This window comes from Kogia breviceps, chromosome 5, assembly GCF_026419965.1.
Source record: "Kogia breviceps isolate mKogBre1 chromosome 5, mKogBre1 haplotype 1, whole genome shotgun sequence".
Classification (NCBI taxonomy): Eukaryota; Metazoa; Chordata; class Mammalia; order Artiodactyla; family Physeteridae; genus Kogia; species Kogia breviceps.
In genome coordinates, this window is record NC_081314.1 from 142,091,317 (window position 1) to 142,109,052 (window position 17,736).

General features: G+C 40.2%; 1 protein-coding gene across 14 annotated transcripts in view; it reads left to right on the top strand.

Annotated features, from left to right (window-relative positions):
• The window catches only part of DYRK1A (dual specificity tyrosine phosphorylation regulated kinase 1A), a 145,851-nt gene extending 129,428 nt beyond the window's left edge, over window positions 1–16,423 (top strand). For all 14 annotated transcript variants that reach the window (XM_067035080.1, XM_067035076.1, XM_067035072.1 and 11 more), the window contains 3 exons: window positions 5,806–6,112; window positions 6,605–6,729; window positions 13,183–16,423. In XM_067035080.1, coding sequence (XP_066891181.1) covers window positions 5,806–6,112; window positions 6,605–6,729; window positions 13,183–13,803 — 1,053 coding nt within the window. In that variant the 3' untranslated portion in view covers window positions 13,804–16,423. The remainder of the gene's footprint in view (window positions 1–5,805; window positions 6,113–6,604; window positions 6,730–13,182) is intronic.
• Window positions 16,424–17,736: the final 1,313 nt, after the last annotated feature.

Here is a 17,736-nt window from a genome sequence, read left to right on the forward strand (position 1 = left end):
TAGTAGTTTTTAATGAGCAGGAAATTTAATCTCTTTTTTTATGAATAGTGTTTTTTGTGTTCTAAGAAATCTTTACCTTCTTCAAGTTTATGAAGATACTCTCCTTTAAAAGTTTTTAAAAATACCCTCCTTTTTAAAAATTTTTTTTAAATTTAAATTTTTTTAATTAAAAATTTTTAAATATACATACATATATATATTCTTTTTCAGATTCTTTTCCCTTCTAGGTTATTGCAGAATATCTAGTATGTCCCTGTTGGTTATCTGTTTTATATATACTAGTGTGTATATGTTAATTCCAAACTCCTGATTTATCCTTTCCCCTTTGGTAACCATAAATTTGTTTTCTATGTCTGTAGGTCTATTTCTGTTCTGAAAGTAAGTTCATTTGCATCTTTCTTTTCTTTTTTTTTTTTTAGATTCCACATATAAATTTTCTATTTGTCTTCCTTTGTCTGGCTTATTTCACTTAGTATGATAATCTCTAGGTCCATCCATGTTGCTGCAGGTGGCATTATTTCATTCTTTTCTATGGCTGAGTAATATTTCGCTATACACACACACACACACACACACACACACACACACCCCACATCTTCTTTATCCACTCATCTGTCGATGGACATTTAGGTTACTTCCATGTCTTGGCTATTGTATTGGGTTAGCCAAAATGTTCGGGTTTTTCTGCAAGATGTTACGGGAAAACCCGAACGAACTTTTTGGCCAACCCAGTAAATAGTCCTGCAGTGAACATCGGGATGCTTGTATCTTTCTGAATTAGTTTTCTCTGGTTATATGTCCAAGAGTCAGATTGCAGGATCATATGGTAGCTCTATTTTTAGTTTTTAAGGAACCTCCATACTGTTCTCCATAGTGGTTGTACCAATTTACATTCCCACCAGCAGTGAAGGAGTGTTCCCTTTTCACCACACCCACTCCAGCATTTATCATTTATCGACTTTTCCATAATGGCCATTCTGACTGGTGTGAGGTGATACCTCATTGTAGTTTTGATTTGCGTTTCTCTAATAATCAGTGATGTTGAGCATCTTTTCATGTGCCTGTTGGCCTTATCTTTCTTCGAGAATCTTTACATCCTTACTTTGTGTGTGTCTGTCTGTGTATATTTGTTTTATCAATAACTGAGAGGAGTGTTCATCTTTAGTGATGATACTGGATTTGTCTTAATCTCCTTTAGTTGCTTTATGTTTTTTTGAAGCTCTCTTAATAGGTATACCTATTTAGTATTGTTAAGACTTGGTGATAAATTCAGTCTTTCATTACCATGAAATACTCCTCTTTATCTCTAATAATATTTTTGTCTTTAAGTCTACTTTGTCTAATATTACTCTAGCTATAATGGCTTTTTAATTCTTAACATTTTTATAGTGTTTTTTTACCCTTTTACTGTAGTAAGCCTGTTAATACTTTGGTATGTAAAGTATGGCTTTTGTCTACAAAATGTAGTTGAGTCATCCTTTTTAGTCTAGTCAAGTAGTATCTTTCTTTCACGATGAATATTTAGCCTATTTAATTATTCAGGGGTTTGGGTTTTAGGCTTTTGCCTTATTTGTATTCTATTTGTTTTATCTGTTCTTTGTTCCCTGTTCCTTCTTTACTGCCTTCTTTTGAGTTGAGTACTTTTTGGTATTTTATTTCACCTTTTCTTAATTGACTGTTTAGCTATTCTTCCGTGTGTAATTTTTAGTGTTGCTTTCACTATATGCATCTTTAACTTACCAGTTGAACTTAACAAAATGTTATATCACTTGATAAACCGTGTGATAACCACGTGCTTTTATCTAACCCCTTCCGTCTCTTGTCGTCATATATCAGTTACACATATGTTATAACCCTCACGACACATTGACTACTTAAATTAAAAATGATTTTTAAAAGAGATTGAAAAACACATAAAAAATAAAGAAAATAAAAAGTTCTTTTCGGGAATTCCCTGGTAGTCCAGTGGTTAGGACGTGGAGCTTTCACTGCTCTGGCCCCGAGTTCAGTCCCTGGTTGGGGAACTAAGATCCTGCAAGCCCAAAAGAAAAAAAAAAGTTCTTTTCTTTTTACCCATAGAAGTTTTCATTTCTTTTTGCAGTTCCTGACTTGAATCTTGTATTATGTTCCTTCAGCTTGAAGAATTTCCTTTAACTTCTTATTTTATAGCGAATAACTTCTGCTGATGAATTATCTCAGCAGTTGTTTATCTGAAAATACCTTTATTCACCTTCGTTTTGGGGAAGACATTTTCCATGGATATGGAAATTACAAATTGATATAGAATTTTAGGTTTACGTTTCAGCAAAAGAAAATGAAGTTGTTTAAATATGTTAATGACAATGTTTTCTGTATTACATTGTTTCTGAAGAAAAGTCAGTGGTTTTTCTAAGCATTGTTTTCTTTATGAAATATTTCTCTCTCTTCCCCCTGGCTGATTTTTTTTTTTTTTTTTTTTGGTGGTACGTGGGCCTCTCACTGCTGTGGCCTCTCCCCTTGCGGAGCACAGGCTCCAGACGTGCAGGCTCAGCGGCCATGGCTCACGGGCCCAGCCGCTCCACGGCATGTGGGATCTTCCCGGACAGGGGCACGAACCCGTGTCCCCTGCATCCGCAGGCGGACCCTCAACCACTGCGCCACCAGGGAAGCCCCCCCTGGCTGATTTTGATGCTTTTAAAAAATGATTATAATTTAAGATGTTTTTATTTGATTTTCACAATAAGAAGATGATAGTAATAACAGATATTCTTAGTTCCATTTTTACACATCAGAAAACTGAGATTCAAGAGTGTTAAATAAATTCTTTGGCGACCACAGCAAGGAATGGTAGGGCTAGAAAGCAAGCTCAGGTCTTCTCAAGCTGCACTTAGCACTCTCATGCTGAGAAAGAGAACTTGGGGATATAACAAAGAAGGAAAATGCCTTTAGCACAGGGATCTTCTATGGAAGAGAAGAGTAAAGAAGCAAGCAATTTGGGTGACACACTCAAACATGACATATAAAAGCTGGTATGAATTTTGTAGATCTTTTCGTTCAACCTCTTTTTTTTTTCTGCGATACACAGACCTCTCACTGCTGTGGCCTCTCCCATTGCGGAGCACAGGCTCCGGACGCGCAGGCTCAGCGGCCATGGCTCATGGGCCTAGCCGCTCCGCGGCATGTGGGATCCTCCTGGACTGGGCCACGAACCCGTGTCCCCTGCATTGGCAGGCAGAATCTCAACCACTGTGCCACCAGGGAAGCCCTGCTTTTTTTTTTTATGTTTGATTTTTCAGCAGTTTGACTATTAGATTCTTATGTATAGTTTTCCTTGTATTTATTTTCCGTGGAGTTTGCTGAGTTTGTTAGATCTGTGGGTTGATCTCTTTCATCAGTTTTTGAAAGTGCTCAGACATCATCCTTGCAAATATTTGTTCTGCTTTTAATTCTCTCCTCTCCTGGTAATTATTCAATTAAATATATGTTATAGTGCTTACTATTAGAGGTGTCTGTTTGGTTTATTCATTTTGTTTTCTTTTTGTGTGTTAGTTTAGATAATTTATTTGCTGTCTTTCTAGTTCACTGATTGTTTTTCTTCTGTTGAGCCCAGTCTGCTGTTAAAACCATTAAATGGATTCTCTGCATTTTTTTAGTTCTAGTGTTTTCACTTAATTTATCTTTTTTTAAAAAAAGTTTTAAGTAACACCCCCCCCCATCTGTCCACACATTACCTAACTTTTGAACTAAATTCTTTTTTGTTTTGTTTTGTTTTGTTTTGTGGTATGCGGGCCTCGCTGTTGTGGCCTCTCCCGTTGCGGAGCACAGGCTCCGGACATGCAGGCTCAGCGGCCATGGCTCATGGGCCCAGCCACTCCGCGGCATGTGGGATCCTCCCAGACTAGGGCACGAACCCGTGTCCCCTGCATCGGCAGGTGGATTCTCAACCACTGCGCCACCAGGGAAGCCCTAAATTCTTTTTATCATAGTTATTTTTTAAAATTAATTAATTAATTAATTAATTTTGGCTGCATTGGGTCTTTGTTGCTGTGTGTGGGCTTTCTCTGGTCGTGGCAAGCGGGGGCTACTCCTTGTCGTGGTGTGTGGGTTTCTCGTTGCAGTGGCTTCTCTTGTTGTGGAGCACGGACTCTAGGCACACAGGCTTCAGTAGCTGTGGCACATGGGCTCAGTAGTTGTGGCTCATGGGCTCTGGAGCACAGGCTCAGTAGTTGTGGCCATGGGCTTAGTTGCTCCGCGGCATGTGGGCTCTTCTGGACCAGGGCTCGAACCCGTGTCCCCTGCATTGGCAGGAAGATTCTTAACCACTGCGCCACCAGGGAAGCCCCATAATTATTTTAAAATACTTGTCTGTCAATTTCAACATTTGGGTCATTTATATATGTGAGTTTTCTACTGTTTTTTTCACTTGATTATGGACTCTGTTTGTTTGTTTCATGTGTCTGTAATTTTTTATATGTATGTAGGACTTGCTGTATTTAAGAACAGTTGAGATGGAAGTAAATCTTATTTCCCTTTAGAAAGAGGCATGCCGCTTACTCTGTCAGGCTACTAGTGTGATGAGACTGAGTCAGTTTCGTTTGTAGTTTAGCTGAATCTGGGCTTTGTTTGTTTTGTTTGTTTGCTTGACTTAGATTCTATTCTCCACTGTCTTCATAGGTTTTAAGCGGTGTTAGGAAACTGGAGAGATCTTTTATGCATTGTTGCCCAGCCAGCAACCCGCTGCTAACTCTCGGTGCCTTGGGGTGACCTGTGTCCATACTGCTGCTCTGGCCCCAGCTCTGCGGCACCCTGGGGGACCCTCCCTGGGTCGTCTGCCTGTCCCATCCTTTGGCCCAGCCACATGTGGCTGTTAGAAGTTGGTTGGGAGCTGAGCTGGACTCTTCTTAGTCACATCTGTGGCATTTGCTCCTTCTCCCACCATAAGTCTCTTCTTTCCTAGGAAAGACTGTTCATTTTCTAGAATTTAGTTAATCTGGTTTCTTTAGTCCTCAGCTCTCTGATAGGTTTTTAAAGAGCAGTGATTTTGTTGTTTGCCTGTCTGGCTTGTTCTTGATTTTAGAGTAAGACTTGCAAATTTCTACGTTGTACCTAGAAGCAAAAATCCAGTGATACTGTTCTGAATAAATTCAGTATTCATAGGGATTTCAAAGGTTATACTGTTATCTGTTAAAATGAGTTCCCAGAAAATCTCAGCACATGTTAAGGCAATTTATTATTAAACATATTTTCTATCAATAAAATGAGGCATAAATAATTTACTTTTGATTTTTTTATCTGCATATGAGCAGGTAGGGTTAGACCCATGATTCTTTGAGTGATCTTTAAAGCTTTAATGAGCCACTGTTACTGAGTAATTGCCCCTGAGTTCACAGGCGTATTGGGCAGAAAAGAGGTTCACAACCACTGGTTGGCACGCTTCCTTTGTAAAGGACCCCATAGTAAAGGTTTCGGCTTTGTGGGCTTCTGTTGAGCTTTCTTACTTGGTTTTGTTTGTTTTTACCATCTTTAAAAATATAAAAACCATTCATAGTGGAGGCTATATAAAAATGGGCTCTGAGCCAGGCTGTACTTTGCTGTTCTCTGGGCTAGATGATCTTTATAGTCATTTCTGGTCTCAAAATTGAATTTCTCCTAACTACAGTGTGTTTGGAATAGTATGTGTGAAAATGTAGAGGTTCTAACTATATAAAGCATTCTTTTTAATAAAGGCCTCAACATTATCATACATGTAAGCATATTTCACATTATGTAGTCTTTTACATATTCTGTCAGATTTAGAGAAAGCCTTTTTATCTTTTTTCTCTTTAGGAGTATAAACCACCAGGAACCCGCAAACTTCATAATATTCTCGGAGTAGAAACAGGAGGACCTGGTGGGCGTCGTGCTGGGGAATCGGGTCATACAGTAGCTGACTACTTGAAGTTCAAAGACCTCATTTTAAGGATGCTTGATTATGACCCCAAAACTCGAATTCAACCTTACTATGCCCTGCAGCACAGTTTTTTCAAGAAAACAGCTGATGAAGGTACAAATACAAGTAATAGTGTATCCACGAGTCCTGCCATGGAGCAGTCACAGTCTTCGGGCACCACCTCCAGTACATCTTCAAGCTCAGGTCTGTTCTTTTGATAATATATTAGGCTTTGAAATGTTTCTTCTTTTCTTTACAAAGTGGGGGTTATTTTAAAGTTTTTTAAAGTTTTTTAAAGTTTGTTAATGGGTGGGAGGAATTATTTTTCCCGAACCTATTCTTTGTGGCTAGTAAAAAAAATTCACCTCCCCCAAAGCTGTAATAATTATGCATATAATAAATTTTGCTTGGAAACAATACTCTTTATGAGCCAGATTTTTAAATTGTTTTTAAAATGGAAATACTTGGTTCACATGCTTGAGTTTTCCCCTGACTTAACCAAACTTGGTCATATTTTAGTTCAGTGGTTGATGTGAAGGAACATAGAGAATTGGAAGCCTTCCTGGTATACTTTCAGGTTAATACAGATTTTTTTTTTGGTGACTCACTTCCCGTTTTAATGTTATAGTTTTAGGATATATACTTGAACAAAATTAACTTTACACTCACAAGCTGTACCATGTTGTGATACTTCAGGTGGATCGTCGGGGACGAGCAACAGTGGGAGAGCCAGGTCGGACCCAACGCACCAGCATCGGCACAGCGGCGGGCACTTCACGGCTGCTGTCCAGGCCATGGACTGTGAGACACACAGTCCGCAGGTGAGGGTCACACAGCCCTTCGTTCACGCCCTCCACTGTGCCCAGGGCTACCAGTGTTGGCTGCCAAGTGGTTTTAGAATGGTAACGTCATTTACTCTAAAAGGTTCATAGCTTCCTTGGTTGTAAGGAATTCTAACTTAAACATCCTTGCAACTTTTTCCCTCCATGTTTAGAAATAGCTACCGTTTATTGAGTGCATACCAGCCGTTGCTCCAGGTGTTTATCTTGTTTACTCCGGCAGCATTTTGAGCCTTGCCCTGTTTGGATTTTCATTTTACTTTGGGAACTGTGACTTCAACGTTTAGGGAACTTTCCGAGGTGCGTGATCTTAATTACTGCACTCCACTGCCTCTCATGATCTGCTATCACTGATAGTCCTAGATTCTGAATCAGTTTGTGGTTTGATTTTCACCTCCATTTTTTGTTTTGAAGGTTTTTTGTTAAAGAGGATCTAATTAAGTAAATTTTTTTAAGCGGTGAAGCAGATGATGGTAGTCAATATTTATTCAACAGTCTTTGTAAAATAGTAAGTTAATTCATACTGAGTACTGCATTGTGATGTTTATAATGAGAGGCAAGTATATTATCTAATGAGAAATAAAATGGAAGTTGATGAATATCACTGCCCATTCTGGGGACCGGGGCAGCTGAGTGCTGGAGGAGAAAGGCGTACCTGTAGATGCATTGTTACCCCTGTTAATTCGTAGTCACCAGCATTTACTTGGGCAAGCTTACATGTTTCTCAGGTCATCTCGTCGTGTTCCCATTCTCTTTAATAATTGCTTCAGACCCTTCTACTCTTGCTAGAAACCTTTGCCTCCCCTTCTCTGCCCTCCCTCACTCCTCACTGTATAAAGGAACAGTCCTCAGAAAGGAACGCCTCACTGCGTGTCACCAGCCACCTCGCCCCGTCACCATGTGTGCTTGTCCCCTTTCTCCCTCCCCTTGTCAGCAGGGGCAGCAGCTCCTGCCTGGGGCCAGCCACCTCGGGCCCTGCCCCTCTCCTCCCACCTGCACAGGACTTGGCCCTGCTCAGCCACTGGCCCCTGTGTCCTCTGCTTGCCTTCTCCCCGTCAGCACCTGATTATCCCCAGCTCTCTCCCATCTGAAGCAAAACCTTTCCCTGGCCCTTGTCTTCCTCGGCCCACATTTCTGCTGCTATTACTTCACCCTTTAAGAAGTCTTCAGCTGCTCCAGTTGGGCTGCTTCCCAACTCAGGAAACTGTTCCTTTGGAGTCACAGTGGTCATTACTGAGGAGCTCGGTGGACACTCAGTCACTTGTCTCTCTCTCTCTGGTCCTCACTCACATTGACACAGCCCTGGCCTCTCCGTGCTTTTTGTAGCACTCTCCTCTGCCTTCCCGGACAGGATGGCCCTCATCCCAGCCCACCCCCTTCCTTCACTGTCTCCTTTTTGGATTCTCCCCCCCCCCCCCCCCCCGGCCACGTAAACACGGGTGGTCTGTGCCCTGTCTCTCACCTTAAACACTTCCTGGTGACCTCACCTGCTCTTAACAATGACTGCAGCTACCATATCGATGTTGGTCACTTTAAGTCTTTATTTCTGATCTAGACTTCACTCCTGAGCCCCACGCCTTTATTTCTAATCATTTACTATAAACACTGCTTTGGAAGTCCCTACCGCATAACACTACAGATGCATCCTTTAAACCGATGTCATCATTTTCTCCTCCGCCACAGCTCATCTCCTTATATCTGTATCAATACAGATGGCCCTGAATTTACCCATTTGCTCAGGTCGTACACCTGGCACCTGGGGGAGTTCATTCTTGACTCCTCTCTCCCTCACCCCCCACCTTGAATCCAATGGTAAACAGTATGGATTCTGAATATATCCTACATATGTGTCTGTTCTCTCTACTTCACCCCCTTGGTACAATCATCTCTAGGTTATCTTACTATAAAGATTATTCCAACTGGACTTCCAGTGTCCAGTTTCATTCACCAGTCCACCTCTGTTCTCTTCTCTGCAGCCAAGTGAATGTTCAGTAGAGCAGTCTGATCCAGCTCTTTCCCCTGCTTTCAACCAGTTTCTGGCTTTCTCTTGTACTTAAAAAATATTGCGACTTCTTAACAAAGGATTCAGTGATTTCTGTGATCTGGCCCCTACCCAAGGCATCCTTCCTCCTCTTCATTCATTCTGGCCATCCTGGAATTTTTTTTTTTTTTTTTCATTCTTCAGACTATATACCATGTTCCCTTTCACATTTCTCACATTGACCGTGCTCAGCCTGGAATAAGCTTTTCCTCCGTCTTTGCTTCGGTAACTACTATATATCCTTCAGGTCTTAAATATCACTGCCAGAGGCTTTCCCTAATTCTTTAGAACGACCTTCCTTCCTTCCTTCTTCCGTCCCTTTCTCTCCCAGTTTCTAAATTAATGTTATTAGTTTTATGTAGTCTTTCTGAGATGTTTTATACATATCAAGCAAATACAAATGTACATCCTTCACCTAATCTTTGTACACAAATGGCAGCATACCGTGCATACTGTTTCACATCTTGTTTTTTTATTTTAACATGTTTTACATATATTTTAAAATACACATTATGGAGCTCTTTCTGTATCATTATATAGGGAGCTTTTTCATTCTTTTTGTTTTGTTTTTAACAGCCACACAGTATTCCATTGTTTAGATATTCTAAGTCATTGCAGTAGTTCCCTGTTAATGGACATTTAGCTTATTTCCAATCTTTTTTACTACTGCAAATAATGCTGTAATAAATAACCCTATATGTAAATCATCCACACACATGAAGTTTATATGTGATATGAATTCCTGGATATGAAATTGCTGGGTCAAAGAGTAATGTGGTTTGTCATTTTGATAGCTGTTGCCAAATTGCTCTCCATATAGTTTTACCAGTTTAGCCTCCCACTGACAGAGTTTGGAGAAGCAGTCAGTGTGATCACCTTTGGATCGGTCTGAACTGAAAAACCTGGTATAAGACAGAGTATAGTTACATGTTGCTTATTCCTTCTTTCCATGAACTTAAGTATCTTCATAGTTTAAGAACCATTAGTATTTTCTGAGAACTTTCTGCCTGTTTTTCTACTGGATTATTTTCAATAGTATTTCTTGAATTTTGATTCTGAGGCCACCTTTGTTGAGTGGTCTTAATGATCTGTGCTAGCCACTGGTGATAAAGACACAGGCTTTGCCTTCCTAGAGCTTACCGTGACACAGAAAATAAATAAAACGAATCAAATGAATAGAAATTACAAGTACTATTAACTGTTAAAAAGAAAATAAGACAGGATAATGTAATAGAGAATAGTGATTTGTTGGGTGGGAGGTATTAATACAGATAGGCCGAACTGATAACAGGTAGACCCCCCAAAATATGGTAGCTTAAAGAATGTGAAGTTTCTTTTTTCTGTAATAGTCCAGGGTGGGTACTCAGGTTGGTGGCGTGGCTGTGTCTCCCACATCCTGGCTTCCTACCGTCTTCTGACTGCCCCATCCCCAAGGGCTTGGTTGTCTGCTGCATCTGGCGGGCAGAAGGACTTGGGATGGGTTTTGTGGGCCAGATCTGGCTGTGACATATGGCCCTTCACTCATAGTCCATTGACTAAAACAGTCATATGGCCATGTCCAAGTACAGGGGAGGCTGGGGAATAAGCGTAGTGCAGCCTTGTGCTCAGGAAGAATTTGGAACCTCTGCCACAGAAATTGGGGGAGCATTAGCCAGAGTGGTGAGGGAAGACTCTGGAACTGAAATGATGAGAAAGAATCATCCAAGCAGAAATGAGAAATCTGAGTATTCTAGGCAGAAGGGAACAGTAAGTAAAAACACCCTGAGGCTTTTGAAAGATGTTGACTGGGTAGAGGGATAGAAGGAAGGTCCTGTGCAGCAGGAACTTAAGCAGCAGGAGGAAGGATGGCTAGAGGAGAAGGTTGGAGAAATGAGCATTGGCCAGATTGTTTATGGATTTTGGATTATTTTGTTAATCCATTCATCCTTCAATGGACACTTAGGTTGTTTCCATATTTTGGCTATTGTAAATAATGCTGAAGTGAATGAACATGGGAGTACATATATCTCTTCAAGATAGTGTTGTTTTCTTCATACAAATACCCAGAAGTGGAATTGCAGGATCATACGGTAGTTCTGTTTTTAATTTTTTGAAGAACCTCCTCCATACTGTTTTCCACAGTGGCTGCACTAATTTATATTCCCGCCAAGCAGTGCATGAGGGTTTCCTTTTTTCCACATCCTCACCAACACTTGCTATTTGTTGTCTTTCTGATAATAGCCATTCTCATGGGTGTGAAGTGATACCTCGTTGTGGTTTTGATTTGAATTTCCCTGATGGTTCATGATGTTGAGCTTCTTTTCCTGTACCTATTGGCCATCTGTATGTCTTCTTTGGAAACATGTCTAGTCAGATCTTCTGCCCATTTTTCAATCAGATTGTTTGGATTTTTGCTGTTGAGTTTTATCAGTTCTTTATATATTTTGGATATTAGCCTGTTATCAGATAATATGATTGACAAATATTTTCTCCCATTTAGGAAGTTGCCTTTTCATTTTGTTGATGGTTTCCTTTACTGGACAGTAGCTTTTTACTACGATGTCGTCCCATTTATTTTTTTTGATTTTGTTGCTTTTGCTTTGGTGTCAGATTCAAAAAATCATCGCCAAGACCTATGTCAAGGAGCTTATTACTGCCTATGTTTTCTTCTAGAAGTTTTATGGTTTCAGGTCTTACATTCAAGTCTTTAATCCATTTTGAGTTAATTTTTGTGTTTGGTGTAAGATAATGTGGTTGAGTTTCATTCTTTGGTATGTGGCTATCTAGTTTTCCCAACACCATTTATTGAAGAGACTGTCCTTTCTCCATTATATATTCTTGGTTTCTTTGTCATAAATTAATTGACCATATATGCGTAGATTTATTTCTGGGCTCTCTCTTCCGTTCCATTGATCTATGTGCCTGTTTTGTTGTTTTTTTTTTTTCTCTTTTGCGGCACGTGGGCCTCTCACTGTTGTGGCCTCTCCCGTTGCGGAGCACAGGCTCCGGACGTGCAGGCTCAGTGGCCACGGCTCACGGGCCCAGCTGTTCCGCGGCATGTGGGATCCTCCCGGACGGGGGCGTGGACCTGTGTCTCCTGCATCAGCAGGCGGACTCTCAACCACTGTGCCACCAGGGAAGCTCTATGTGCCTGTTTTTATGTCAGTACCATACTGTTTTAATTGCTATAGCTTTGTAGTATAGTTAGATATGAGGGGGAGCATGATGCCTCCATCTTTGTTCTTTCTCAAGATTGCTTTGGCTGTTTGGGTTTCTTTGTGGATTACAAATTTTAGGGTTATTCTTTTTTTTTTTTTGAAAAATGACATTGGAATTTTGTGGGAGGTTGCATTGAATCTGTAGATTGCTTTGGGTAGTTTGGACATTTTAACAACATTGATTCTTACACTCTTCCAGTCTGAGCATGGCCTGTCTTTCCATTTATTTGTGTCTTCTTCTTCTAGACCTTCTTCTTCTACAGGTCTTTTACCTCCTGGTTGAAGTTATTTCTTGATATTTTATTCTTTTTGATACAGTTGTACATGGGATTGTTTTCTTTTTCTGTTTCATTATTAGTGTATAGAAATGCAGTCGATTTTTGTGTATTGATTTTATATCCTGCAACCTTATTGAATTCATTTATTAGTTCTAACAGTTTTCTAACAGAGTCTTCAGGGTTTTCCATATATAATGTTACGTCATCTGCAGGTAGTGACCATTTTACTTCTTTATTTCCAGTGTGGATGACTTTTCTTTTTCTTGACTAATTTGGATTTGTGTTTTTAAAAGACTGTTCTTGCTACTCTTTGGAGAATGGTTTGGAAAAAGGCAAGGATAGAAGATGGGAGTTGATTTAGGAGGCTGTTGTATTAGTCTAGGCAAGAGATGATAGTGACCTAGGATAGAGTAGTCGTGATGGAGATGGAGAAAAGAGGCCAGATTTGGGTTCTATTTTGGAGGTAGCTTTAGTAGTACTTACTGATTGTTTGGATGGAGGAATGGTTGAGCAGCCAGATGGGTACTAGTGGTTCTGTTAAAACAGGAAGGATTGGAGAGAGGAGGAGCATTAGGGGGAAAGTAAAGAATGCCTTTTGGACCTGTCAGAAATATTTACTATCTGGCCCTTTCCAGAAGAAGTTTGCTGACCCCTGGCATAAACAGTGCTCCCAAGGAAAGAAAGTGGTAAATAAAATATATGTGTATAGGTGTAACTTGCTAAAAATTGAAGCTTTCATAATAAAATATTTTTCACTCTTGAACACATTTGGAAGTTTGTGTTACAGAACTGTCTAACACATTAAAGTTTCAAAACCCTCTCTCTAACTAACGTAAATGCTAGTGTTGTAACTTTTTATTGAAGATTAAAGCTTGGAAACGGTACTCTTAATACATCGTTTTAAAATCTGTTCTTACAGGTGCGTCAGCAATTTCCTGCTCCCATTGGTTGGTCAGGCACTGAAGCTCCTACACAAGTCACTGTTGAAACTCATCCTGTTCAAGAAACAACGTTTCATGTAGCCCCTCAACAGAATGCATTGCATCATCACCATGGAAACAGTTCGCATCACCATCACCACCACCACCATCACCACCACCACCATGGACAACAAGCCTTGGGCAACCGGACCAGGCCGAGGGTCTACAATTCTCCAACCAATAGCTCCTCTACCCAGGATTCTATGGAGGTTGGCCATAGTCACCACTCCATGACATCCCTGTCTTCCTCAACTACTTCTTCCTCTACATCTTCCTCCTCTACTGGTAATCAAGGCAATCAAGCCTACCAGAATCGCCCAGTGGCTGCTAATACCTTGGACTTTGGACAGAATGGAGCTATGGACGTTAATTTAACCGTCTACTCCAATCCCCGCCAAGAGACTGGCATAGCTGGACATCCAACATACCAATTTTCTGCTAATACAGGTCCTGCACATTACATGACTGAAGGACACCTGACAATGAGGCAAGGGGCTGATAGAGAAGAGTCCCCCATGACAGGAGTTTGTGTGCAACAGAGTCCTGTAGCTAGCTCGTGACTAAATTGAAACTTGAGTTTGTTTCTTGTGTGTTTTTATAGAAGTGGTGTTTTTTTCCAAAAAACAAAGTGCAAAGCTGCTTGAATCAGAAGGAGATTAACACACTGAACCGCTACAAGAGGGCAAAGCTGACTTTTTTTTTTTTTTTAACTTGAAAAGATTGCAAAGGGACAATGAAGTTTTTTAAAGAGCCATGTCCAAACCCATCTTCACGGATAGCTCAGAGGTGTCCTCTTTTTGCCTCCCCCATTTTAACTCGCCACATCCCAGTCGTGGTGGGGTTTTTGTCTTTCTATTCCACAGAAGTTGTTGTTCAGATGTTGGTCTTAATCATTTGCCAACTAATTTTAAAATAAAAGGCACTGCACATAATTTGCATAAAGGGCCCCATGAGGGTGTTTTTCCTTCCATTTTTGTTTTTCCTTTTTCCTTCCCGTTTTTGTTTTGTTTTCATTTTGTTTAGGGTGGGGGGTGGGAAATTGGGGTTTTTAAGTCCTCTAAACACACTTGGGCACGGAAATGCAGTACTGTAAGGAAGAGGGACCTCCAGCTCACACAAACATCACCTTCAGCTGTATGGAAGGGACGGTTGTATTGGAGTCTGTAAGGCACAGTAAGCATATGCTAAGTGGCGGGATCAGAGCTCTCCTGTCTGAACCTACTGAGGAGCAAAGCAGCAATTGCCTGGGATCCTGTGGGTCTCCCGTTGTTGAGGCCGCAGTGAGATAGTAATGGAACGTGACTGGTCTCCTAACCGAGGTGCACTGAGAAGCAATCAACGGGTCAGTTGTGGCCAGTCCTGGGGAGGTCTGAGTGGTGGTCTTTGGGATAACCTTTGGCCTTATGGATTTGGACTCAAAATTAGAAGAGCCTACCATTTCAGATGCAATCACTTTTGGACATGCTTTTGCAGACAGTCCTTAATGCTGAAAACACAGAGAATGGGTAATTCAAGAGGCCTTTCTTTTAAAATAGACTTTTGTGACCCACTAATTGTAAGGTATTGCAAGGTCACTTTGCGTGTGTCATAAAGTTGACTTCCTTATTGGTTGAAGGTCACAGAAGTAGTGGTTTGCTTTGATGGAAATAGCTACAGCTGTGTCCCTTCCTGCTTTTTACCTTTTCTTTTGCTTTTTCTCGGCACGTGGTATCTCCACCATTTCTTCTGCACAAAGATGTCTTCTGTTCATCCTGAACATTTTTAAAAAAATGCAGAATTTTATGTGACTGCTTTTTTGCCTCACAATTATGCTGTGAATTTTACAAAAATTTATTTTCTTTTTTGATAATTTATTGTACCAAAGCTGTTTTTATAGCACATAGATGTCTGTAACCAATAATGTAGCAGTTCTGCACTTTGACACAAGGTGTAACTAGACCATTTTTAAATGTCAGTTGAAAATTATGGCTGTACTATTGCTTAAACAAAACTGGAACTGTTGTTGAATCCATAGCCAATACATTTACAGCAATCTGTGTACTGAACATAATAGATTGACATCTAACTCAAGATTACAACAGCTGTTACATCCTAAATGTGTTCAGGCTTCTGAAGGTAAAGGGACACTGGATCCAGAAGCTGTGGAACCAGCAGTTGATTCTTGTATTCCTGATTAACCTACTTGTAAACTTGAAAGGAAGACCTTGGTTGCACCAACAGGTCCAAAATATGAGCATGAGTAAAGCAAAACGTTCATGCATGACCTGAAAGGAACAGGCTGGTGTTTAACAGGTGCCTAGTTTTGAGATTATGCTGCCTTAATGTAACACAGTCTGGCAGTTGCTAAATTTGTGTTCCCATTTTAAATTGACCAATTTTATGGTGTTAAACTTTTGAGCGGTTGAGTTGGGAGAATGAAGATTAAGGATCAAAGAAGCCTAGCAAAGAAGCAGTAATCTACCTCTGCCATCACCCTGTTCAGAGCAGCTCAGCAGAAGCACCACATCACTTTCTGCTGGTCAGTTCCGTGCGGCTGACCAGATCCGTTGTTTTCTGAACAGAAGCAGGTTTTTATATGTAAACAGTGACAAAAGAGGCTTAAAACTATGTGAGTGTGAATGGAAACTTGGGAATATCCGTTTTTATAAACCACAAAAATTCCTTTTGTTGTTAATCAGGAAATCCATATTTATTTTGTATTTACATGTCAAGCCTGTGGATGGAGTTTTGAACTCGGTAGTTCATAAAGTTTACAGTGAATGAAAGGACATCATCTTGAGTCTGGCAATATCAAAGGAGTTCAGTAGTTCCTGCTGTTTAGGAACGGAAGGTGAAGGACATATAAGGTCATTTTTTTCTGTGCTGGTTGCCACGTCTTAACAAGCACCAAAAAAACGAAAGCAGTTTTTAAACCGCTATTTACATAAAGGAAGTCATAAAATCCAATGCTTCTGCATACTGTGTTATGTTACAGTCCAGTTTTGTGTGCTTTACTACACGGTTTGGTTACAGGACTTCTGTGCATTGTAAACATAAACAGCATGGAAAAGGTTAAATACCTGTGTGCAGATTGTAAGATCTGGTCCGGACTTGCTGTGTATATTGTAACGTTAAATGAAAAAGAACCCCCCTTTGTATTATAGTCATGCGGTCTTATGTATGATAAACAGTTGAATAATTTGTCCTCAGACTCTTTACTATGCTTTTTTAAAATTAATTTAAGAAAAATGTCAACATAGTCGAAATCTTTCTATGCAGTTAACCTGGTCCAGGTAATGGTCTGGTAGGTATACTGACTTATAAGTTTAGTCAAATGCGTAAAAAGGAAAACGGTAGTTACATCAACGTAGGCTTCAGAAGTCTTGGAAAGTAAACATTGGAGGTTTAACAGACCATTTTGATTTTTAAAAATTGTTTCTTTACTTGATATTCACAGTTTCTCTTTGATTCAGAGCGCTCATAGTCTGTAATGTTTAGGGTGGATGTGAGAGTTAGATGATTTTCTCTAGGATTTGACCTGCTTGGAAGCAAGAGGAAATACAAATGATATCCTTCCTCTTTCCCCAGATCCTTGATGGGGGCCTATCAGGGACTTTATACAGGAAATAAGTCTAGAATTCCTGCCACAGTGAATTAACCCTAACCTAAAATCTCCTGTTTTTTATAAGTTAGCCTGCATAAGTATACATTAAGGTGGCTTTCAGAAGGCAAAAAACTTACTGTAAATTTAAATGTGGTTTTGTAAAGTTCAGATTGTCTACATAAAGTGCACTTTTACCACATGTATGAAAGAAACTTCCTTTAGTGTTTTTCTTAGGGTAATGAGCATTTTATAGGTAAGTGGCACATTTTGTATATCAGACTCCAAAAAACTTAGGCTTATTTTTACTTAATGAATATTAGAACTGTTGATACATGTGAAAAATCATTAAGGCTACAATAATTATATACGGCCCACAAGATGACTCCTCTGTTTGCTACTGTATCGTCTTTCCCAGCTCCTATGTTGTTAAACTTACTGTGATAGTAAGTCTTATAATAAGGCAATACAACGATGAGATAGTAAATGATAAATTTCTTCTAGATTAGTTCCCGTTCCCTTTTGGCCTGCCTTTACTTTGTTAGCTCTCAGAATACAAGCTCAGTACTCATTTTTATATCCATTTTTGTAGTGGTGACCAAAGCCAACAGGTCAGACGGCTCATTCCAGACACACAACTTGGTCTTAGTGCCATATGTGAGGAAACAGTTTGAAATTTTAAGATGAGGGTTAGGAGAAAACCCGGTGGGTATACTGAGTCTGTTCAGATCTCTTAGAATCCCTGGGCTCGCTCGGCAGTGGGAAGCCTTTGGTGTCAGGAAGCGCAGGGCAGACGGTCTCGTGTTCTTAACCGTGGGTCTCCTTCCCTAGACTCGTTTCCTAGGGTGAAAACACACATCGAGTAATTTTTAGCACAAAGACCAGAAAACCCTAAGGACGCGGCGCGCCGTAT